General features: G+C 39.8%; 1 protein-coding gene across 2 annotated transcripts in view; it reads left to right on the forward strand.

Annotated features, from left to right (window-relative positions):
* The window catches only part of ZEB1 (zinc finger E-box binding homeobox 1), a 209,422-nt gene extending 191,972 nt beyond the window's left edge, over positions 1-17,450 (forward strand). For both annotated transcript variants that reach the window (XM_073334398.1, XM_073334399.1), the window contains exons 6-9: positions 4,456-4,561; positions 6,283-8,093; positions 10,088-10,268; positions 14,982-17,450. In XM_073334398.1, coding sequence (XP_073190499.1) covers positions 4,456-4,561; positions 6,283-8,093; positions 10,088-10,268; positions 14,982-15,508 — 2,625 coding nt within the window. In that variant the 3' untranslated portion in view covers positions 15,509-17,450. The remainder of the gene's footprint in view (positions 1-4,455; positions 4,562-6,282; positions 8,094-10,087; positions 10,269-14,981) is intronic.
* Positions 17,451-26,070: the final 8,620 nt, after the last annotated feature.

Below are 26,070 nucleotides of genomic sequence, written 5' to 3' on the forward strand. Positions count from 1 at the left end.
GTCCCGCTCCAGGCGAGCGGAGTGCGGGGGTGAAAGTTGCACAGACTGCAGCCTTGCTCCTGCTCTGCTGGCAGCCCCAGCATCTTGCTGTAAATGGCTGTCCCGTGCATGAGGGGTGGTGACAGGCAGCCCGGATGTGCCTACCTTTCAGATGCAATACAGGCAGCGTACAGTATTTGCCTTTTTTTTTTTTTAATCTCTGCTGCTTCCTTATTAATTTCTTCTGGTTTCACATGATGTCCAATTGACTGGTCAGTCCATAACTCTGGTGTTCATAGCTTTGAGGTTCTGCTGTGTACTAGGACCTGTTATGTTGGGTGACCTCATCCTTGGGTATGCAGGCGGAGTTTCTCCAGGAGAATATCCATAAACTCATGGATACACTTTTACCTTCTTTGAGAGAGTAACACCTTCTTTGAGAGAGTAACACCTTCTTTGAGAGAGTAACAGATTTTTTAGATAAAGGAAACGCAGTGGATCTAATTTATTTAGATTTTAGTAAGGCGTTTGATACTGTGCCACATGGGGAATTATTAGTTAAATTGGATAAGATGGGCATCAATAGGAAAATTGAAAGGTGGATAGGGAATTGGTTAAAGGGGAGACTACAACGGGTCCTACTGAAAGGTGAACTGTCAAGTTGGAGGGAGGTTACCAGTGGAGTTCCTCAAGGATCAGTTTTGGGACCAATCTTATTTAATCTTTTTATTACTGACCTGGGCACAAAAAGTGGGAGTGTGCTAATAAAGTTTGCAGATGATACAAAGCTGGGAGGTATTGCTAATTTAGAGAAGGACAGGGATACCCTACAGGAGGATCTGGATGACCTTGTAAACTGGAGTAATAGGAATAGGATGAAATTTAATAGTGAGAAGTGTAAGGTCATGCATTTAGGGATTAATAACAAGAATTTTAGTTATAAGCTAGGGACGCATCAACTAGAAGTAACGGAGGAGGAAAAGGACCTTGGAGTATTGGTTGATCATAGGTTGACTATGAGCTGCCAATGTGATATGGCTGTGAAAAAAGCTAATGTCGTCTTGGGATGCATCAGGAGAGGTATTTCCAGTAGGGATAAGGAGGTTTTAGTACCGTTATATAAGGCACTGGTGAGACCTCACCTGGAATACTGTGTGCAGTTCTGGTCTCCCATGTTTAAGAAGGATGAATTCAAACTGGAACAGGTACAGAGAAGGGCTACTAGGATGATCCGAGGAATGGAAAACTTGTCTTATGAAAGGAGACTCAGGGAGCTTGGCTCGTTTAGCCTAACTAAAAGAAGGTTGAGGGGAGATATGATTGCTCTCTATAAATATATCAGAGGGATAAATACCAGAGAGGGAGAGGAATTATTTAAACTCAATACCAATGTGGACACAAGAACAAATGGATATAAACTGGCCACTAGGAAATTTAGATTAGAAATTAGACGAAGGTTTCTAACCATCAGAGGAGTGAAGTTTTGGAATAGCCTTCCGAGGGAAGTAGTGGGGGCAAAAGATCTATCTTGCTTTAAGATTAAACTCGATAAGTTTATGGAGGAGATGGTATGATGGGATAACATGGTTTTGGTAATTAAATATTCATGGTAAATAGGCCCAATGGCCTGTGATGGGTTTTTAGATGGGGTAAGATCCAAGTTACCCGGGAAAGAATTTTCTGTAGTATCTGGCTGATGAATCTTGCCCATATGCTCAGGGTTTAGCTGATCGCCATATTTGGGGTCGGGAAGGAATTTTCCTCCAGGGCAGATTGGAAGGCCCTGGAGGTTTTTCGCCTTCCTCTGTAGCATGGGGCACGGGTCACTTGCTGGAGGATTCTCTGCTCCTTGAGGTCTTCAAACTACAATTTGACGACTTCAATAGCACAGATATAGGTGTGAGGTCTTTTTTAGGAGTGGTGGGTGAAATTCTGTGGCCTGCATTGTGCAGGAGGTCAGACTAGATGATCATAATGGTCCCTTCTGACCTAAATATCTATGAATCTATGAATCTATGGACATTCTCCAACCCTCTGTCCCTGGGAGAGTGGCCCTGTTGATTAATGAGGTGCTTCTCAAGCCTGCAAGCGCTCTTTGGAGTACACTGGCCTGAGTACTACGAGCGGACAAATGCTTGGAGAAGCGCTATTTTGTTCCAGTACAGGGATACAAGGAATTTTATTGCCAGCTGGCTGCAAACTCCTAGTAGTCACAGCAGTGAATGACAGCGCCTGGCAGGGCAGATTCAAGTCCTCCCCCAAAGACAGAGACTTGAAGTGCCTAGATCTCTTAGGCAGGAAGATATACACCTCATAGTCACTGCGAACCAGCAAGCCCTGCTGGCCAAATATGACTTCCTCAACTAGTTGGTTTTGGCCAGGGTTGAGCAATAGTTTTCCCAAGGCCTCCTGGCATGAATTTTGTGTTTGTTACTGAGGGCAGAGTAGTGGCAAAAACATTGTTGCAATCTGCGCTTGAGGTGGCGGACACTTCAGCCAGGGCTATGGCCTCCACAGTTACTATGAGGAGAGCTTCCTGGTTTCAGATTTCCGGGATTATACTGGCTGTCCAGCAAGCAACTGAGGACTTGCCATTCAATGGCCAAACCTTGTTTTCGAATAAGACTGATGAAACCCTGTATTCCTTCAAGGATTTGAGGACCACTTTAAGGTCCGTGCAGGTTTGTACAACACACACACACACAGACATCATTATGGTGCGCAGCAGCAGCAGTGATGCGGGCTGCAAAGCCCCTTTGTGCAGCCCTTCCCCCCCAAAAGACAGTGAGACTACCCCAGGAAAAGGGATAGGTCTCACAAGAGGAAGCACTCAAGCTCAGGGCCTGGCTGCTCTGTGCACCCTCCTTCAGCACTTGCTAAACATGCATTTTGCCTCGTTAGGCCAGAACATTGTTCCAGTTGTTCTTCCTTCCTCATCATCCCCCTGTTCCTTAGGGGACAAGCTGGTTCACTTTTACAGTGCCTGGGTCTTGATAATGTCCAACAGCTGGATCCTAGACACTTTGGATCGGGCTACACCATCCAATTCCTCTCCATGCCTCCTCTCCAAACTCCGCCTCCCGCCACATTCTTCTCACGAGATACTGCTCTTTGAACAGGTCAGCTCTCTGATAGTGTTGGGAGGGGTGGAGGAGGTTCTGTGAGAACACCACAGTCCTGGGTTCTACCCCCAGTATTGCCTGATACCAAAATCCAAGGGTGGGATCAGGCCCATCCTCAACCTCCAGGTATTCAACACTTTTTCTGCCTAGCACTAAGATTGGTTTGCTAATTTGGTTGTTTACCTGATCAGATTGCTGGCTCAGCTTTTCACCTGATCAGATTGCTGGCTCAGCTTTTTACCTGGCTGTTTTCTTTCCTTACCAGACAAGCAGGCTTCTTTTTTCATGTCCCAGCACCAAAAATATACATTCTACATACCACATCCTACACATGCCTTCCCGGACCAGGGATCCAGAATTGTCTTGCGGATCATTTCAGCAGGATTTTCTCCCCGAGCCTCAAGTGGTCCCTTAAGTCAGAGGTCCTTCAGATGGTGTTCGCAACGTGGGGCATCCCTACATTCGACCTCTTTGCAACAAGGCAAAAGAGGAACTGAGCCCAGGCTCCCTCTCTGACTCTTTCTCCTGCAGCTGGAAGTCAACTCTACTGTATGCATTCCCTCCTATCCTGATTCTTCCCCAGGTCATCACCAAACAGCTCTGACTGTACTTTCAAAAATAATATACTTGGTCAGTGTTTAAATATATACATTTGTACATGTAAACTATTTATACTAAAACAAAAGTGCATTTATTTAAACTTACCTTTCTTGGCCTATGCTACTTTAAAAGAATTGTAATGTAAATAAGGCTAAAATGATGAAAATACTTTAAATGCGTAATAAATGTTCTCACAAGACAAGACATAACAAAAAAGATAGTTAAGTGGCTTCATCACAATTGTTAACAAATATTAAGTGTTTGAGGAATCCATTTATTATATTGCATATTTTAATAGAGATTTTTTGCATTTCTTTTGAGAATAAACTGGGACTGAGAGTGCCTTTGTTGTTACTGAACCATCTTCTCTTCAGCAATCCTGTGGTGCCATTACATAAAGAATCTAAGGCCAACAGTAAAAGCTGGAAGCATGTAAATGGAAAAATCAAGTCAACTGATTAAATTTTAAACTGTCTCTAAATGCTTTAATGTTTCTTTCTTGTATTCCATATCTATTGGATGATTTTTACAAATAGAAAAGGGAATATCTTATTAAATTTCTTAGGCACGTAAGCTGGCCGTATTCCCTTTTTGTAAAATTAGGATAGAGAGCAATGTCTTTTTTTTTAACTGTACCAAATTTACACCAAATGTTGTGCTGAAATTTGAAATACGTGAGGTTTTCCTTATGCTGTTTATTCATTACATTTGAACTTCTTTGTTCTCTGAATGAATTTCAGATTTTCTCTTACAGAGACATGTGACTCAGTCCAGTGGTAATCGAAAATTCAAGTGCACTGAATGTGGAAAAGCTTTCAAATACAAACATCACCTAAAGGAGCATCTACGAATCCACAGTGGTAAATATTCCAAGTCTTGATATACATAATGAATATTATCCCATGTACTCTGTATGACTTTGGCATGAAAACAATTTTGTAACTATAAGTTTAAAACATAAAGTTTATATTTTGTTCTTGGAGATACTGTAAATTCTGGCCCCAGTACTCAGCTGTGTCCAAAGTGCTTCCAGGGCAATTCAAGAGGCTTTGCAAAAGTGGCTTTAAGCTGAAACAGTTAAGCAAAACTTCAGCTGTAGTGTTAGAGTTCTGGCATGTGTAAAACCAAAGATAGGCAAAGGAATTTGGGGATGTTTTGTTCATGCTATGTGTATGTATACAATTCTTAATTTTAAAAAGTGGACAGCCTTTGCCTTGACCTCTTTACTTGCATGTTGTACCTCTTTCCCTTGTTCTTTGTTGTACACCTTTCCTCTATCCTTTGCTTGTTTACCTTTTTCAATTATATCCTCTTTCTATGTGTTTGTAGAACATTTAGCGTGTTGTGGCCACTACTGGAAACAAGTAATTTACAATAATAATAATAAATATGACAGCTACCCACCTTACTGTGCCTGTGTATACCACCATACAAGGGTAATAGCAATAAAATACTGCCCTAAGCAAAGAAGACAATCGTACCCAAGATTTTTGTAGATTGTCATCTCAGCAGTCAGTGTTTCATTCTGTATGAAATTCTAAAGGTTAATTTTGGTCATTAAAAAAAATCCTCAATTTCTCCCCTCCCCCTCTTCTTTACCGATTGAAGACAGACAGAAAAGAAGTAGAAATGAAGGTTTCACATTATCCTTTCCTACTGCTTTGCCATCTGAATCAGAGAAGCAGCATTTAAGAAAGCTCTGTTTTTTCCCATCCGAGTGCATGTTCTGTGCCTCACTTTTGTTTCTTCTCCCAACTAACAACACCTGTGTCTCATCTCCTTACTTTCAATGGTGACTCTGTTGGTGGAAGAGCCTGTGCTGGCACTCATCTCTCCCTGCAAAGAGGCAGATCTACCAGCTATTCTCTTCCTCAGCAGCAGAGCTATGTTAAGAAGTCAGTGCTACCACTGGGCTTGACCACCAAGCTGGCTAGCTTGTAAGGAAGCTTTACAACTGATGTTCATCTCTGACATCAGATCACATGCATGCCTTCTGTGTGTGCCCAATTTCCCTTTACTCTGGTGTATCTATTTGGCTGATTACAGTTATGGGTAGATAGGTGGCTAGTTAGTGTTTGTGTATGTGTGCTTATGCCACTAAAAAAAATTATAGGATTTTACATCACCATTTATTTTATTTATGCCACTTATTTTCTTTGGATTTATTGTTGTTTTAGTCTCCTGCTTTATCACTTTCTAAAGTACTTTATATTAGCTACTATGGAAACAAAGTTATTGTTTGGGTGGAGTTTAATGAAGTCTACAATATAATATAAAGCCAATTTATATGTTGGGTTTAGACACTTACGCCAAGGTTTGGAAAATGCTAGAATTTATCATGGCCATATGGGGCCTGATCTTTTATTTCTAGTGCACACACAATTTGTATTGAAATTCATGGAAGGAATGCCTGATCAGGCGCAAAGGTGGCATAATTATCTATATTGTTTAATTGAATATAAAGTTTTTGTTGTCAGAGTCATGTCTGGGACCGTTTGAGAGGAGAGAGATTGTTTTCCCATTATTTTAGTATAATGGAGATGCACTGTAGCCTAATCAACTCTCATTTGTCTTTGTTTAGGAGAGAAGCCATATGAGTGCCCAAACTGCAAGAAGCGTTTTTCCCATTCTGGTTCATATAGCTCACACATAAGCAGCAAGAAATGTATTGGTTTGATGCCTGTGAATGGTCGAGCACGGTCAGGGCTCAAGACGTCTCAGTGCTCCTCCCCTTCCCTTTCCGCATCACCAGGTATCCCAGCAAGACCACAGATACGGCAAAAATTAGAAAACAAGCCCTTACAAGAACAACTTCCCATTAACCAAATTAAAACTGAACCTGTGGATTATGAATTCAAGCCCATAGTTGTTGCTTCAGGAATCAACTGTTCAACCCCTTTGCAAAATGGGGTTTTTAGTGGTGGTAGCCCATTACAGGCAACCAGTTCTCCTCAGGGTGTGGTGCAAGCTGTTGTTCTACCAACAGTAGGTCTGGTATCTCCCATAAGCATCAACTTAAGTGACATTCAAAATGTACTTAAAGTGGCAGTAGATGGTAACGTAATAAGGCAAGTATTGGAAAACAGTCATACTAATCTTGCATCCAAAGAACAAGAAACAATCAACACTGCATCCATACAACAAGCCGGTCATTCCCTCATTTCAGCTATCAGTCTTCCTTTGGTTGATCAAGATGGGACAACCAAAATTATAATCAATTACAGTTTGGAGCAACCTAGTCAACTTCAGGTTGTTCCACAAAATCTGAAAAAAGAAAATTCTGTTCCCACAAACAGTTGCAAAAGTGAAAAATTACCAGAAGATCTTACAGTGAAGTCTGAGAAAGATAAGAACTTTGAAGGAGAGATCAATGATAGCACTTGCCTTCTTTGTGATGACTGTCCAGGAGATCTTAATGCACTTCAAGAATTAAAGCACTATGACCCAAAAAATCCCACTCAGCTTCCTCAGCTCAGTGAAACAGAAGCTGAGAAGTCTGAATCCCCTGTTCTGTCAGAAACAGGGGAGAGCAATTTATCTCCTGGTCAGCCACCTTTAAAAAATCTTTTATCTCTTCTAAAAGCATATTATGCATTAAATGCACAACCAAGTGCAGAAGAGCTCTCAAAAATTGCTGATTCAGTAAACCTACCACTGGATGTGGTAAAAAAGTGGTTTGAAAAAATGCAAGCTGGGCAAATTTCTGTACAGTCTTCTGGACCATCTTCTCCTGAACAGGGCAAACTAAGTAATCCTACAGATAATGATGATCAAGCAGGATCTACAAATCCAAGTGAACCCCACAACAACACAAGTAATTCACAAAACTCCCTCAAGATAATTAAGGCTCAGACTTTATCAGTGGGATTGACCCTGAATGGTTCACGAAGTAACACGCCGTCCCCATCACCACTAAACCTCTCTTCATCCAGAAATTCACAGGGTTATGTGTACACAACAGAGGATGTACCAGAAGAGCCACAAATAGAACCTCTTGACCTTTCACTACCAAAGCAACATGGAGAAATATTGGAAAGATCTACCATAACTAGTGTTTACCAGAACAGTGTTTATTCTGTCCAAGAAGAACCTTTGAACTTGACTTGTGCAAAAAAAGAACCACAAAAGGACAGCAGTATTACAGACTCTGATCCTGTTGTAAATGTAATCCCACCAAGTGCCAACCCCATAAATATTGCTATACCTGCAGTCACTGCCCAGTTACCTACAATTGTTGCCATTGCTGACCAGAACAGTGTTCCATGCTTAAGAGCTCTAGCTGCCAATAAGCAAACCATTCTGATTCCACGGGTGGCTTATACATATTCAACTACGGTTAGCCCTGCAGTTCAAGAAACACCGCCAAAACAGACCCAACCTAATGGAAATCAGGTACCTAAGCCTGTGTGTATTCTTGTACGTACTATATGTAGAGGTGTGGCGTAATTCAGGTCATTATTTTTACCAAACTAAAACACTTTAATGGTAAAAGAAAAAAAGCCAGAATTGGTTAAAATAGTGTTTAAATTGTTGATAATATTTATTTTGGTTACATCCTAATAAGTGGGTGATAGAAGTTATTGTAACATTTATTCCTTTGAAGCCAAGCTGGTACACAGTCGGGCAACATACAGGAACTAATCGTTGTGTCAGATTTTCAGGACCAGTTTTCAATCCAAATAATAAATATATTATCTACTTATGAATTCCAGTACCACTGGTTAAAAAGCAATGTAACCAGACTCATATATTTTGCTGGCTCACTATCCCCTCCAAAAAAATAAAAAAGGCTGGGTGGGACGTCTTGACCCTCCTATTTTGCCCTTCCTGTCGGCTCCCAGCCAGTACTATCTTGATCTGGTGGGTAACTGAACTCTTCCTGTACCATAATGTAACTTTAAACAACATTAAAATGAAACTTTCATTGAAAATTGGGCAAGTGCTTGTCCCTTGCATGTGTTGTTTATGTACACTGCTCTGTTTCTACTTCAATATATGTCTCTGTGATCAGAGTCGATCCCACTGATAGTTGTACATAAATTATTAAGGTAGGAACAGAGAAGAATTAAAAAAAAGATACATGCAAAGGATAAGATCTTTTCCTGGTTGACTCCTTGTAAGTGGGTGATGGAAGTTAATGTAAACTCTTTCCTGTACAATTGGAAACTGGTCAGCCTGGGTTTGGACAGACACAAGGTATGTTATATATTACGCTCATGCATATATATACAATGTTATATATTACGCTCATGCATACTGAGGTAGCTAATACATATTTTATTTGGATTTGAAAACTGATGCCAAAAATCTAATACAGTTTTTGTGGGTTTTGTGACTTGCTCATACCATTAAAATATGCTTTTATGCTTCTTGAGAGTGAATTTAGCAGATGAATCATCTGGGGCTACAGTTACAGTATTATGGTATTATAGGTACAGTTTTTGTTCATGGAATATTAGCATTCCCTGGCTAGCTACTTTAGGTTACATTTGTAACAGAATTATGGGAAGGAAAGTAGCCAGTTTTACAGAATTGAACACTAATGTTAGCATAATTTTAATTTCCATAAAACTGGTGAAACATTTAGATGCAGACAGTATACCTTAATGTAAAATACTGTTAGAAACGTCCTTGGTCTTCCACATTCCCAATGCCCTTTTACGTACCTTTTCATTCTATAATCTCTCCCTTATCCAGCTCTTACTTCAGGCGTGGCCAACCTGTGGCTCCGGAGCTGCATGTGGCTCTTCACAGGTTAATATGCGGCTCCTTACCTAGGCACGGATTCCGGGACTGGAGCTATAGATGCTAACTTTCCAATGTGCTGGGGGGTGCTCACTGCTCAACCCCCTGACTCTGCCCCAAGCCCTGCCCCCACTCCACCCATTCCCCCAAGACCCCTGCAGACATGCGAAGGAGCAGATTGCAGGTGGAGTGGAGATAGGTGCTGATTGGTGGGAGCTGCCAGCAGGCAGGAGGCGCTGGGGAGTGGATGAGGGGCTGCTGACGTATTACTGTGGCTCTTTGGCAATGTATATGGTAAATTCTGTCTCCTTCTCAGGCTCAGGTTGGCCACCCCTGTCTTACTTGGTGTGTCAGTGCTCCTCTGAAGCTTGGCCTGAAGCCAACTCTTGAAACTCAAACATTGCAACTCTGTTAAGTACTGGTTTTCTAGGCCTTCTAGTTGTAATAGATCGGGAATGTTAGTGTCACAAAGAGAGAGTCTTTTCTTGGCTATGTAAATGTTAGAATTAAACAACATTGTTTGTCAATTTATTGAAATTAAGTGAAATTACAACTAAAATTCCAGAATATGATTTATAATCTCGCTTACTGTGTCCATGGAATTTGTACAAGGTTTGATATTTTTTTTGTAATTTTCTTAGGATGAAAGGCAAGATACTAGCTCAGAAGGAGTCTCAAATGTGGAAGATCAAAATGATTCTGATTCAACACCACCCAAAAAGAAGATGAGAAAGACAGAAAATGGGATGTATGCTTGTGATTTATGTGACAAAATATTCCAGAAGAGCAGTTCACTGTTGAGACATAAGTATGAACACACAGGTATGTAGTAGTAAATATAGTTTTTAAAATAGTTTTCTTATTTTAATTCTGATTGGATTCCATGCTTCAAAAAGAACATATAATATGCCCATGGTTGAAGGGTGGAGGAGAAAATAATAACTTTTTTCATCATCATGGCTCAATGCATACCTTTTTCAGTAAATCTACATTTTTTATGTTCAATTTTCATTGCAATTCCAGGATGATGTTATATTTTTAGGGATTAATACAAACACATTAAGTGATCAAGTATCTCTTCTCCAGCTGGGTCATGGTCATGATTATCTGACAGCTCCTCTAATCAGGGACTCATTTTCCGCCTTCTAGCTCATACTGCTGTTTTCATAATTATTATTTATTATTTACTCACAAAACACCTTATACGTGTGGGACACTTTACATACAACTAAGAGACAAAGTCCCTGCCCCCAGGCATTTTACAGTCTAAGAGTCTAATCTAAAATCACTTGGAAATCAGTGGGAGTCTTCAATGAGCTTTGAATCTTTCCCAAAAAGACTAGTGTTACAGTCTTAAGTTTTTTCATTTTTATTTCTCTGCATTTCTCCTTTCAACTCAGGTTCTGGCTTTTTTGGTCATTTATTACATTCCTTTACTTTAGTCTTTGCTATCTTGTGTATTAAAGACGTGTTTTGATATGTGTATCTTCATATGCCTCTTTCTTTTTTATTGACTAGATCTCTGTATTATTTCTCTGTTTATCTGCATTACTCTTTTTTTAAATCTCTATCAGGTTTGGTTCTTAATGGTGTATTGTCTATTAATTCTGTTAATTTTCTTTTCAGTTTTTCCCATTCAGGTCAATTTCTCAGAGTGTGTTTCTCAACAAAATTTGTATTTTTCCCAGCTTTGCTTTCCTAAAGTTTAGTGTATTAGTTTCTCCTCTTTTAGAACACACTAGTTCTTTCTATTTTACTTTTTAATTAAGTATAGAGCTCAGGAAAAGTGCCTGTTTGACAGTACTAGACATAGAAGTCATTTCTCTTCTGTTTACTGTGATCAGAAAACTACCATTTGTCTGCATCTTTCATATCAAGGCTAGGCTTATACAAACTTGTTTTGCCTCATTTCTACCCTATTTAATTGTGAGTTTTGAATGCTGAAACCAAACTAACGTTACTGGGTTCTCTTGTATTAATTTAGATGGAATATATGGGCCCAAAGAGTCAAAGGTGTTAACATGACCCTGAAACTGCAGTATTAAAAAGTTTTAAAGAAGTGTTGGGGTACAGAGACCTCAGCTGGCTTAGTCCCATGGCAAACACCATTACAAATCATTTACATCTTTTATTAAAGATACAGAAAAAGAAGAAAAACAGTTAAAGCATTTGAAATGTAAAGAAATAAGTAAGGTTTTCATTTTAACCACATCCCTCTTTCCCTTTAGCTGGGGAGAGTCTTTAAAAGTGTGGGGGGGAATAACTTGAGTCTCTTAGATAGTATCAAAGATGATGATAAATGTCCTTTTTGGAAGAGGGAAGTTAGTTGGAATGGGCTGGAGCGGTTGTTACTGTTTTTGTTGTTGAAGTCCAATTCAATTTCCTAAAAGACAAAACAAGAGATACACGGAGAGAGAGAGAGAGAGCGAAAAGAGGAGAAAGAAAAGAACAGGGAAGATAGAAAGCACAACTTCTGTTTCTGGTATTGCCTTTCACTTGCATCCTCATTGCTGGAAAAACACAGGCACAGCTCACGCTCTTATCTGCCACTCTGAGATCTGGCAAACTCGTACCAGCATTGGGTTGTTTCGGGGACATTGCCTTTAGCTTTTTGCTCAGAGGCTTTCAGCAGTGTTGCAAAATATACATTCTTGGCTGGTTGAATCAGATTCTTGTTAGATAGAATGCAAAAGGGGAAGGAGAAGAAGTAAGGTGGGGAAGGAAAAAGGACACACTGGGGAAAGGCGTGACAAAGTCTCACATATCAGGTTGTGTTTGGGATTCATCAGAGCCAGTGAGTGGAGGTGGAGCCCTTTTATGGCTTGGTCTGGTCAGGACATCTCTTGGGATTAGGACAACCAAGACACAATGATTTTACAGTGGATCCCAGGGTCCCAGGAGACAGTGCAGGTGGCAGCTATGATGGTGAAGCTTGCTCCTTCCCCTCCTTTCAGTCAGCAATTGTCTCCCTTCACTTTCTCTCAGTCTCCTTTATTTTAAGGACCCCAAAAGGGACTGATGGGCAGAATACTCCATCCTCTCATTATTTTGTCCACCAATAGGCCTAATTTCAGACACACCAATTTTGGTTCATTAATTTCTGATCTCACACTGTTCTTGTTTACTAGGTATGATCTTGATCAGTTTTGTTTAGACTAATTCAGTCTTCTTTTCTTTTCTGGTTTTATTTTTTACCTTTTCCCATCAAATTACGTTGTTATAGCTTATTGTAACATTTTATGAACTTTCATTCACTTTTCACAGTTGAGCTCACAATTAGGTTAAGTTTATAGGCCCAGTAGTCACAACAGTTTGTTATGTTTAGAAGAGACATTAAAAATAGCAGAGGGGGACAAAGAAAAAAATCTGAAAACTGGAGCAGAGAGAAGACTGAGGGATAAACAAATAAAGAGAGACTGAGCTGGGAGTAGGAGAGAGATTTTTCTAATGAATTTGTAGGAACAGAATAAACACTTGTGCCAATCTGTTTTTGTGGGGGGGGGGGTGAAGATCTTTCTTCTCCTCTCTTCTTAATACGAAGTGAGCAAAAATATTTTAAGTGAGTATGAGTGGAAAAAATGGGATTAAAATCCAAGTTAAAAATGGATTTGAATTTGAACTAATCTTATAACCAAAAAACGTTTCATGAAATTCACCATCATTAATTGGGACCCTATTCCTCTTATCCCACCTGATTGTGGGATGTTCATTCACTAAAAGTAGCACCCAGGAGCCACTCTATCAACTTCCTACATTCTGTTCAACTTTGGCAAATGGCTTTCAAGACGGCCATCCTTGTGTTCTCAAATTATTCAGTTTATGTAGAAATTCAAGAAATTCAATTCACACAGTTCAACAAAGGAGTTAAATGGATGTAAGCATGTGATTAAATCAGTGAGACTCAAGCATGTGCTTAAAGTTAAGCACATTAATTCCTTTGCCAAATTGGGGCCTGAGCATGCAATGGACGATGGTGCTGAGTCTGCCCTTTGTTAGAATGGGAAAATAGGGTTAATAAGTTTTGCAATTTTCGAATGTCTTTTATCATCTTTTTTGGAATAAGGTTTTAGTTATTAATGTGGATCTTCATAATTCCATTGAGTTAGCTATGCAACTAGCCTAGAGTTGGTCTCTACAGACCTGTCTCCATTCTCATCCTGTGATGAGCAAGGCATACAGTCTCCTGATAGTTTCATCACAAAAGGAAGACTGGTTCATTGAGTGCAGAAAATAAGTCATTATACACAAGCCTCTGACCTTGTGATATATGTCATATTCACTCAGAACTTTGGATGGGTTAATTTAAATTTATTATTATTTTGATTTGTTAAATCCTACTTTCAGCCTAGAATTTAGGCTGAAAATTCAGTGGGAAATGGGATAAGTCCAAAGCAGACTGCAAAGCATTACAAAGGGATCTCACAAAACTGGGTGACTGGACAACAAAATGGCAGATGAAATTCAGTGTTGATAAATGCAGAGTAATGCATATTGGAAAACATAATCCCAACTATATATAGAATGATGGGGTCTAAATTCACTGCTACACGCAAGTCAGAGGTATTGAAGTCAGCGTGGATAGTTCAAAAAAACCAACAATTTTAGGAAACATTAGGAAAGGGATAGATAATAAGATAGAAAATATCATAATGCCACTGTATAAATCCATGGTACGCCCACATCTTGAATACTGCATGCACATCTGATGGCCCCATCTCAAAAAAGATATTAAAATTGGAAAAGGTACAGAGAAGGACAACAGAAATCATTAGGGGTATGGAATAGCTTCCATATGAGGAGAGATTAAAAAGACGTGGACTTTTCAGCTTGGAAAAGAAACAACAAAGAGGGGATATAATAGAGGTCTATAAAATCTTGACTGGTGTGAAGAAAGTGAATAAGGAAGTGTTATTTACTCCTTCACATAACACAAGAACTTGGGGTCACCCAATTAAATGAAAAGGCTTCAAGTTTAAAACAATCAAAAGGAAGTACTTCTTCACACAACACAGAGTCGACCCGTGGAACTCGTCACCAGGGGATGTTATGAAGGCCAAAACTATAACAGGGTTCAAAAAAGAGCTAGATAAGTTCATGGTGGATAGGTCCATCAACAGCTTTTAGCCAGGATGGTCAGGCTAAAACACCACATTCAGAGTGTCCCTAGCCTCAGTTAGCCAGAAGCTGGGAGTTGAAGACGGGATGAATCACTTGATGATTACCTGTTCTGTTCATTCCTTCTGAAGCACCTGGCATTGGCCACTGTTGGAAGACAAGATACTGGGCTAGATGGACCATTGATCCGACCCAGTATGGCCGTTCTTATGTTATGATCTTAGGCTCCTTTGAAAATCCCAACAACCCTGAGAAAAGAACACCTTCTTAAATAAATCTCCCAACAGTTGTACCAAAATCCAAATGTGAAACCGCTGCTTTTCAACAAATAGCCTCCACGAACCATAGATGATATGGAAACCAGTAATAACAATTAAACTGTGGAAACTAAAGTTACAAATATTTGCTTATTATTTTTAGGTAAAAGACCTCATGAGTGTGGAATCTGTAAAAAGGCATTTAAACACAAACACCATTTGATTGAACACATGCGACTGCATTCTGGAGAAAAGCCCTATCAATGTGACAAATGTGGAAAGCGTTTTTCACACTCTGGGTCTTATTCTCAGCACATGAATCATCGATACTCCTATTGCAAAAGAGAAGCAGAAGAGCGTGATAGCACAGAACAGGAAGAGACAGGACAAGAAGTCCTAAATAATGAGCATGCTGGTGCCAGAGCATCTCCATCGCAGATCGACTCAGATGAGAGAGAAAGTTTAACGAGGGAAGAAGAGGAAGACAGTGAAAAAGAGGAAGAGGAAGACAAAGAGATGGAAGAACTTCAGGAAGAAAAAGAATGTGAAAAACTACAAGAAGTAGAGGAGGAAGAAAGGAAAATTGAAGGTAACATGAAGAAAGAAGAAGCTGTAAATCACGTGAGCAATGTAGAACAAGAAGCTATACAGAATGATGAGCGGGTGTCAGAAAAAACAAACAAAGCTTAACTGATAGGTTTTTTTTCCTATAAGGAAAACAACTAATTGGTAATGAAGTTTGTTCTATACTATATATGCTTAACATAGAAACACAGTAGTCTGCATACTGTGATTTCTGTTCACTACTGTGTAAAAAAATAAAATAAAAAAATTATAGTAAAAGAAGAAAATGAGAAAAAAAAAGAAATCCAGGTGTGCCTGAACCTCAAACCTAGTAATTTTTCATGCAGTTTTCAAAGTTAGGAACAAGTTTGTAACATGAAGCAGATTAGAAAAATACAGTGACTCTGGAAGCAAAGATTTAACAGGTTGTAGGAAACCTGATTTATTAGACAAGCATCTGGCATCATTTGTTTTATCAGTATTAATTTTCATTCTTATGTCGATTAATTTTAAGCTATACAATTGGGAGAGATTTATATGATTTTTTTTTTATCCGGAAAACATTTGCTAAATCCGCTTCAGTATTTTATTATGTTTAGAAAATGTGAGAACTTCTGCACTACAGAATTCCCTTTCGCAGAAAAGTATAATGCAGTTCCAAACAGTGCTAGACTACCTTTGTAAATTCAACCTAGAAGGTAGCAATTATAACATTAGATGTTGTAGTAGAGCATATTATCATTTAAAGTGTATTGTTAGCCTTAAGAAAGCAGCTGATAGAAGAACTGAAGTTTCTTACTCATGTGGTTAAAAATGTAGTTGAAAAGATTGTTGTTGAGTTCTGATTGCAGGGACTAACAGTGTTAATACTGGTAAGGACAGCAAAGTCGTCAAAAATCAGTGTTTGTAATTGTGTTTTGAGTATGTAGTAACAATATGAAGGATATGATATGAAGCTTTGTATCTCCTTTGGCCTTATGCAAGACCTGTGTGCTGTAAGTGCCATTTATCAGTATTTTAAAGGCTCTGACCAGCCTTTATTTAATGTGTGGCCTACAATAACTAGCATTTGTTAATTTGTATCAAACTTCTAAACTAAATCATGCGGGGGGGAGGGGTAGGAAACACTCAACCATCCAAAAAGTAAGAACACTGGTACATTTCATTATTTAATTCTTCAGTATTATGTTTGGTTGATATCTAATTTGCAGAATTTCTCTACAGTAATTACAAGGGAAAATTTCTAATCTGCTTTATTGGTTTACTTTAATTTCAGACACATACAAGACATGTTATCTGGCTCATAAGTGTTTCCAAATGTTAGTTATTATGGACCCCATTTATTAACAATGTTAGCTGATTTTTACCTATCAGTATTATTTTATTTCTTTTAGTTTATAGATCTGTGCAACATTTTGTACTGTATGTCTTCAAACCTGGCAGTATTAATACCCTTCTTACTGACATATGTACCTTTTTAGTTTTAGAAAACTTTTATATTTATGTGTCTTATTTTTATATTTCTTTATTTATTACACAGTGTAGTGTATAATACTGTAGTTTGTATTAATACAATAATATATTTTAGTATGAAAATTTGGAAAGTTGATAAGATTTAAAGTAGAGATGCAATTGGTTCTCTTGCATTGAGATTTGATTTAACAGTGTTATGTTAACATTTATACTTGCCTTGGACTGTAGAACAGAAGAATTAAAATGGGAATGTATTAATTTTACAGTTGCAATCCATTCATTTTACCTTTACCCAGTTTTTAATATAAAGCTCTTACATTTTGAAATTCACTGTGTGACTAATAGCATGATGCTCTGCAGTTTTATTAAGAGATTAGCCTAACCATAAAACTCTCATTTCCTTAGGAAGCCAAATTAGAATAATCTTATAAACAGTGTTGGGAACAATGTTTAACATTTTTTGTGCCAATTTGTTCCTGTATTCATGTATGTAAGTTACAAATCTGAATCTTCATTTTTAAGTTCCTTGTTACATCATGGTCATTTTCTAGTTTTTTACCAGGCTCCCCATCTCACAATAAAATGCGTCAACAAGCCTGACTTACTGTCGTTATTCCAATAATATAAAATGATTATGTTTTGAATTATTTTTATGAGATGTCAGGCAGACTTCACTTTTTGCTTGGATACAGATACTCCACTTGAGCTGTGTGTTGGTAACAAATTAATAAGAGCAAGGCATAGGGATAGCTGTTTTGGTGGTTCACTGGCTTCTATAAAGATCAGTACACCAAAGATTTTGGTTTCAGAACAAAACCACGTGTTTTCTTGGATTTTTGTTGCTTTTGGATCTGTATTGTATATTTTTAAAAGATATATCTCATTAACACTTATTTTAAAGAAAATAGTTCTGTGAGTGTTTTCTTGATTTAGCAATAGGTTCAAGTATATATTGCTGTTGGACTTCCTAAAAATATTGAACAGACATCTCTGATACAGAAAGCCACTAATGTAAAATTAAGGTTTTAAAAAAAATTACACCTAAATTTACATTAGAAACTGTAAGAAACTCATATCTTTACATTGCATATACTGAAAAGAAAGGTAAAAGAATATAAAGAAATGTACTGTAAACACACACCATTTACAAACAACTTTCTGCTGTCTTAATGATCCCTAAATAGCATTTTGATGTTAAGGCCATGCATCTTTTGCTTTACATTCGAATAAAGTGTTTTGAAACACTTTAAATCCTATTCTAGCATGACTCTCCACCATTAATACATATAGAGGATTGTTCCTATGTAACTATAAGATAGCTAGCACTTTGGCTGTATTTCATCACATAATATACCAAATATTGCAAGGTTTAAGTGGAGTAAACTGACCACTAAACAGTATGCACCTCTTTGAGAAAAACCTAACATTGATTGATTTACAATGATGAAGAAAGATACATTGGCTTTTAATTAACATCTTTGGATTATAACAGGAATTGTGCAGGAGGCTTATGACTTCTCTCAGAGAAAACTGAATCTGTGTCTAAAGATCCTTTAAAGGCATAGGTAACGATGCCCCTCTTAAAGCCCATTTCAGAACAGGCATTTCAGCACCTCCACAATTAAGGATGATTTCTACTTCTCTTGTCTATATTAATAAACCCAGTGAGACATTTGTTGGAGATGTGGGGGGAAGAATACTTGCTTTTGCACTGTAAAAATGAAACAAAGGATTTGAGCAAATCAGGAAGTCTCTGTTATCTGCTGTTACACATGATAAAGATTCAGTTATCATATAAATCCCAGTTGCATGTGAAAGGCCAAAAGCTTTCAGTTCTAGAACCTCAAATGAAGCAAGAGAAAACTATGCTCAGATAGAAAACAGGTTCTGAGTAATTTGGAATCAGGAAATTCCATGACCTTCTATGAGGAGATTTATATTGATTACAGATTTAAACCCTGTGTTAAAATTCTGAAGCGAAAAACAAGAATATCAGCTTTAGCACCTGTTAAATTTCAGAGATGGGCTCTGATGCTCCTGGCTTATTGTTTTGACATCATGTATTGTCCATCTGAGGAACTCAGATGCATTACAGTAACTCTGATGCATTATCCTAAATGCAATTAGAGGAGTAAAATCAATTGCAACAAGGTGGAACTCTGGAGACCTGGATTGTATTCCAGGCTATGTCACCAAGTTCCTACGTGACCATAGACAAGTCAGTTAAACTCTCTGGACCTCAGTTTTTACAATAGTAAGATGGGGATCATACTTATTGGTATATATTTCACAGGGGTGCTGAGAGTTTAATTTTATGAATGTGTATGTAAAATATTTTAGATCCAAAGATGGGAGACACTGTGTAACTATAAACCATTATTTATTTATAATTTCCTTCTTGGAAGAACTTTCTATTACTCCAAGGGAAATTACAGTGAAGACTGAAAAAGAATCTATCATAAAGGGGAGAAAAAGATAAAACTGCATACAGTATTTTCAGAATCTCATGAAAGCAACACTCTCTAATAGTTAGTATGAAAGCTGTCCAGCAATAAAGGCCCATCTTGCAAATCTTATGTGACTAAACTGTACTCACCCAAGATCCATTGTCTACTCAGCGAGTAACATTTGCAATATTAGGTGCCATGATTGACTCAGGATATAGAGCTTGTGAATGCACAATGTGATGTATGCACACAGACCCATGCTCTGCCACTACATGAAGCTGCCATCCTTGGATTTGGCTTAGAACCCATTGAAGAGAATTCTTTTTGACTTTACAGACTAATTAAGGACTGTTTTAAAATGCCATCTTAGAACAATATTGTCTTCTCCTGAGACAGCAAGTGGCAAAGCAATTACAGGAAAAATCAGACTGACAGAAAAATGTAAAAGTAAAAGGGTATAAGCTCTGGATATATATTTTCTCTCCTAAACAGGTGTTAGTCAGAGATTACAGGGGAAGAGAGAACTAAAAGTGGAATAAAGGTTTACTGAACGGGAGCTTTATCCTATGATCTGTGTTGTGTTTATAAATGGAAAAGTGATCCAGGTGAGTCAGTCTCAGTAAGGTCACAGACTATTGTCTGTGCCTGTTTCTCCCTTAAACTCTGCAGCCATGAGATGGCTCGGCCATCCTGCCCCATGATGCGGGGGAACACCGCCAGTCCAGATCGAAAGAAAAGGTAAGGCTCGTTTAGAGGCACTATGGCTCAATGGGATAATGATACTTACCTCCTTAATAAAGTATTTTGAGATATACGGAAGAAAAGTGCTATAGAAGAGCTAAGTATTATTGTTACATATTATTATTTTATTATTGGGGTATAGGAGAAAGCAGGGTCTTCTGGGCTCAAAGATTCAGAGAGAGCAGGAGTAGAGCTCTGAAATGGAAAACAGGAGAGGAGCAAGTAAGATCCTGATGCAGAAATAACTGCTTGATTTCTTCATCATCATCTCCCAATGTATGCATATTGTGCATGTCTTTATTGTATGCAATATGCTGTGATGTTTTGATGCAATTTTTACATTTGTAATTATGTGAAACAGCTGTTTCATTTCTGACTTTAATCGTAATATTAATAAATTGAATATTGGAACTAAACATGAAATGTGCATAAGCATGAACACTTTTGATGGCAGGTGTGGGGGTTGGCCCTGTAGTTATGTTTACATTGCAATCAAGGTGTGATTCCAGAGGCTTCATTGCTATTGGTACCCAAGCTAACTAGATTAAAGCTAGTTCAGGTATGTCTACATGTGCGCAATCACATACCTTGATTTTGGATCTTTTAGTTTGTCAGCTTTCCAGGACAGGAACTGTCCTCATTTTGTGTCCTGAAAAGTGCTGAGTGAATTTTTGGTATTTAAATAATGAGGTGCTTTACATAATGTGTATTTAACCTAGGGACTTGGGGGTAAATGAGTTTTGAAATGCATGTACATGAACTAAGCTTGGCTCCTTGTAAATTTCTGATTTTCTTTTACCTAGAAATGAATGGGAAGGGTTTAGTTAATTTATTGTTACAACTAATATTCTAGCTTGCACTTGTAGCAAGGGGCTTAATCCTACATTCCTTGGACACTGGCAGAATGCAGAATTGGGCTGTAAGAAAGGAGAGACCTGTGTGTAGAAGGGTGCCGAGGAGAAGCATACTAACTTTTTAGATGCTTAGACTGCTGTATGCATCTTTCATTCTTTGGAATCTCTTTTTATGCCAAATCCTATGTGACGGACTGCACATCATCTCCTTGAAGCTCTTGACTTCAGTAGGTCCATATATGTGAGTAAGGCTAACAGGATTTTCCCTGTTGTGTTTAATAATATCCAGATGAATATTTTTTCTTTCAGTATTAAAAAATACACTTTGATATTTGAAACAGATTTTTCTGGTGCTGGAGATAAACTCATCTGAAAGTGCTGCACTGGAAAACATTGCAAAACTCCAAACATATCACACTGAGGCTAGGTCTACACTTAAAATGCTACAACAACATGGCTGCAGTGCCACATAGCTGTGCCACTGTAGCACTTCAGTGTAGACACTCACTACAGCCACGGGAGGGGTTCTCCTCCCACTGTAGTTAATCTACCACCCTGACAGGCGGTAGCTAGGACTGCAGAAGAATTCTTCCATTGACCTAACAGTGTCTACAGTGGGGGCTTTGATTGACTTAACTGCATCTCTCAGAAGTGTGGATTTTTCACACCCCTGAGAGACAGAGCTATCCCTATGTAATTTTTCATAGTAGCCCAGCCCTGATTTGCAATTAAACAGCTCTTTAAGGCACTAGTTACACAGCAAAAAGATGTGGGGAGTTTTTCAATCAAGTTAGCTCAATAGATTTAGCTTAATTTGATTAAGAACCCTCCTCCTCCTTCACATTCATGTGGACATAGTTTAACACCTTTTAGATTGTTTGGTTGGTCTTTAGATCATATCAGCTGGCTACCTTGTGGCTAACACCTTATAGATTGTTTGAAGTGGTCATGACTACAACATGACCAGCTCAAATGATGTAAAAGGTGTTAAATTGTGGCTGCACAGCAGTTAAGGGGAGTTTACAATCCAGAAAAAGAAGACTCCATTGAGTTAACACACCTTTTCCCCCACGTAGACATGGCCTAAATGTCAAACCCTCGGCCTAGCACACGGCTCAAATAACTGAGCCATGCGGATCCTTTTGGCAGCAGCTAGCAAAGCTGTTTTGTAGCCTGCATCACTATTATTATTGCCATCTGGGACAAGAGGAGGCCAAGTCACTATTCAACTACATTAAAGATTGAGAGTTGACTTGAGTACAGTGATAAGAACCTTCTTGGGGAGAAAATACTGAGAATTAAATAGCTCTTAAATCTACCAGAGAAAGGCACAATAGGAATCAATGGTTGGAAGTGGAAGCCAGACAAATTCAAACTAGAAATAAGGCAGAAATTTGTAATAGTGAGGGTGATTAACCACTGGACCAAACTACCAAAGAAAGTGGTGTATTCTCCATCTCTTCACGTCTTTAAATCAAGACTGGATGCCTTTCTGGAAGACATGCTTTAGCACACACTAGTCACTTGTCTAAATATGTGGGTAGCTGGGTGAAATGTAATAGTCCCAGAAACGTAGGAGGTCTGACTTGATGACCTGGTAGTGTTGCTAGCTCTTGTGTTTTTTTTCACGAGTGACAGACTTTTGGCTGGGGCTGGAGCCAGTCTTGTGATGACATGAGACACTCCAGCACTCTGGCGAATTTGAGCCCTCTGATGGCTGCCTGCCCCACTTGTTTGTCTCATGAGGCTACCAGTCAGATCTGCTGCTGGTAGAGTTGTCCACCTGGCCTCCTCTCAGCAGCCCAAAACCATTCTTATGGGGAGAGGAGGGAGCTAAAGAGCCCAGGAGTTAAGGGCAGCTCTGTTCACTCCTCTCCTCTCCCCTCCTGTGGGTAATGGGAACAGGATGGCCCCTCTGGTCCTCTCCCCAAACTCCCTGCAGAATCTTGCCTGGGAAAGGGCAGAGAAGGGTGAAGAGCCCTTGACCTGTCCCCCCCTCCTTACCCCCTCAGCCTGGAAAGGAGAGAGGGAACTGTGTTGAAACATCCCCCCCCCCCTTTACACCTGGAAGAGGACCAAAGGTGAGGCTGGGTGGTGGGCTGAACTGATATGGGTAGGGACTGAACTAATGCAGAGCCCTGCAACAGGACCCAACTACAAGTGTTAGGGTTGGGTCAGGTCACCTTTTATGATCTTCTCTAGCCTGTGGGATTGGCATGGTGCAGGGCAACATGTCCTGCTCCTGCTATCCACCATCACCTCACTGCAGAGTGAGTATGCTGATGAGTCGCAGCACCTCCCATGGACAGGAGGCAGCAGCTGCAGTGCTGACTCAGGTTCCGGGGGGAAGGGTCAGGTCAGACCGGAAGGGACCTGATAATCTAGTCTCATCTCCTGCATAGCACAGGTCATATAACTTCCCCAAAATAAATCCTACAGTATATAAGAAAAACATCCAATCTTGATTTAAAATTGTCAGTGATGAAAAATCCACAACAACCATTAGTATGTTGTTCCATTGGTTAATTCATCTCACAGTTAAAAATTAACACCTTATTTCCAGACTGAATTTGTCTAGCTTCAATTTCCAGCCATTGGATCGTGTTATACCTTTCACTGCTAAATCAAAGAGCCCATTATCAAATATATGTTCCTCCTGTAGGTACTTCTAGACTGTAAACAAATGACCCCTTAACCTTCCTTTGTTCAGCTAGATTGAGCTCCTTTTTTGTCACTATAAAGCAGATTTTCTAATCCTTCAATCATGCTCCTCATGGCTCATCTCTGAACCCTCTTCAGTTTTTCAATATCTTCTTGAATTGTGATCACCAGAACTGGACACAGTATTGCAGTAGTGGTTGCACCAGTGCCAAATACAGAGGTAAAATAACCTCTCTGCTCCTACTCAAAATGCCCATTTATGCATCAGCCTTAACATCTGTGAATCGGTGCTGCAGGGTTGGCTGGAAAAGAGGGCTTAGATTTGTGCTCTGCTGCTTCTGCCTATGCAGCTGTTCTCAGCACAGTGCTTTTTGGTGCCAAAAGCAGCATAGTCAGAAGCAGCACAGCACAGAGCAAAGCCCCCTCACTGCCAGCACCAGCCACTTCCTTCAAACCCCACCTGCTCGAGCAAGAAGAACCAACAGGCCTCAGTGTTGGGAAGGCATAGAAGGATAACCCTGCTGTTCCCCCTCTGCAGGAGAGCATGGACCTTTAGGTTGCCCTCCTTGAGGGCAAGCACAACCATCTGGCTCTCCCATCTGACTCCCAGTGTGAGGAGGAGAGAGGAGCAGTGGAACCTAACAGTGGGACTCGTCAGAAAGCATGTAGGACGGGAGCCCCCCTGGCAATCTTTGTGGGGGGAGAGGGAGAGAGACACTCCCTATACACAATGCCCTGTAACCTAGCAGAAAGCACACTAAGCTGCGACCCAAAAGCTCCAATCCCAGTGCTTCCACTGACCACTGTCAATATTCCTATGTCCTTCACAATGCTTATGATAAGCCAAGATTTCATAGCTTGGCAGCAGGGTAGTAGTGGTGATCAAAACGGTGAACAATAACAGAGCTTCTACAAGGTTACTTCATGCAGAGCTGGGAATTGAACCTATGCCTCTAATATAACAGAGCCAAGTGTCTTCTGCTTTGCCACATTGTCTTTTAGAAGGGCCATGACAAATTAGGTCTTTCTGTAATCTACACTATCGCCATTTAGCAGCTGCACCACAGATAGAGGTTTAAACTGCTGCTACTTCCATGCAAAGAGGGCTGGTTCTTTAGCTCAGGTAGAGGCTCAGATATTAACATCTAGAGTTCCGGTTCAGATGAGCCGAAGAAAGATGGTGGTACATTTGGCTATACGGTTTGTAGCCACTAGATTTCAACATAGTCCTAGAACCAAGAAGAGAAACCAAGAATGCTAATGCCCAACATTCCAGTGCTGTCTGTCTCACAAATACCTGTGTAATAGGTTGGTGATGTGAGTTGTCTCTCCCTGTATGAGCTGGTCCACATAGAGGATAGTAGCATACTGCCCCCCACTTCAACCCCATCCCTGATTACTACTATAGATGAGGTGGAAGAGGTACGTGCTGTGGAACAGAAGTTTATGGGTTCAAATTCATGTCAGAATGAAAAAATATGTGTTTGTACAAACATTAGCGAAACTACTGTAGAATAATTGTATGATTTTATATTTTAAAACTTTGCTTTTAGCTGTGAATTAGGATACTGGTACCAGTATTGGTTTTACCATTGCATTTTGCCTGGGGAGCCGTGCCTCCTAAATTAGCATGTGACAAACTGTGCGTTGTAAATTTCTCTTCCCAGGAAACAGGCCTAATTGATGTGGACACAGCGACAAAGTGAGGACAGACACATGCATGGAATTAAGTGGCAGGCCACAACTTTTATTAATCTTTACCACAGGGGAGGGGTTCTACCCACCCATCACCCATAATCTGCGATATTAGGCATTTGATTGGTTCCAGTGTGGGGATTACAGGGCTGCTTACGATATAACCTGTAACTAATGCCAAGATTACAGCGGTCCTTACCATGTAACCCATAACATGGGGTAGGCTCAAGTTAGCTCCCTCAGTCCTAGCAACCTCCCCCCACGAGGGGGATAGAGAGGGCAGCAGGTTGGGGATCTTGGCCCCGGAAGACCACATGGTCTCACCCTGTCACATAAACCCAAGACTAAACGCCAAAATCCTAGGTTTCTTACCTCTGGGGACTGTTCATTTTATTCTCTTAACCACACTGGAAACCAGCCACAGGGGGTGCCAGTGACTAGCTGGTAGCTCCCCATCCAACCATGCTGCCTGGTATCACACCACCTGCATAATCTGTGCCTGTACGTGGCATAACCATATGTCAGCACCTCAATCTGACAGATGTACCCCATCATCCCTGAACACTTCTGGCTATTTTAATGGATGTGCCTGTGCTGTCTCACTGAACCCCATTCATGGGATATCGTGGTGACCCCCTTAGTTACTTTCTTACTAGCTTTGTCCACATGGGCTGGATCTGCTCCCAGCCCCTGCCTGTCAGTGAGTGCAGAAGTGGTATGAGCTGATCCCGCTGCATGCCTCTTCTGGATGCAAACAGCTTCGGCCTGAAAGCCCAGCTGAGATCCTGCTGCCGTCTTAGCTGCCCTCTTGTGGGCC

This window comes from Lepidochelys kempii, chromosome 2, assembly GCF_965140285.1.
Source record: "Lepidochelys kempii isolate rLepKem1 chromosome 2, rLepKem1.hap1, whole genome shotgun sequence".
Taxonomy (NCBI): Eukaryota; Metazoa; Chordata; order Testudines; family Cheloniidae; genus Lepidochelys; species Lepidochelys kempii.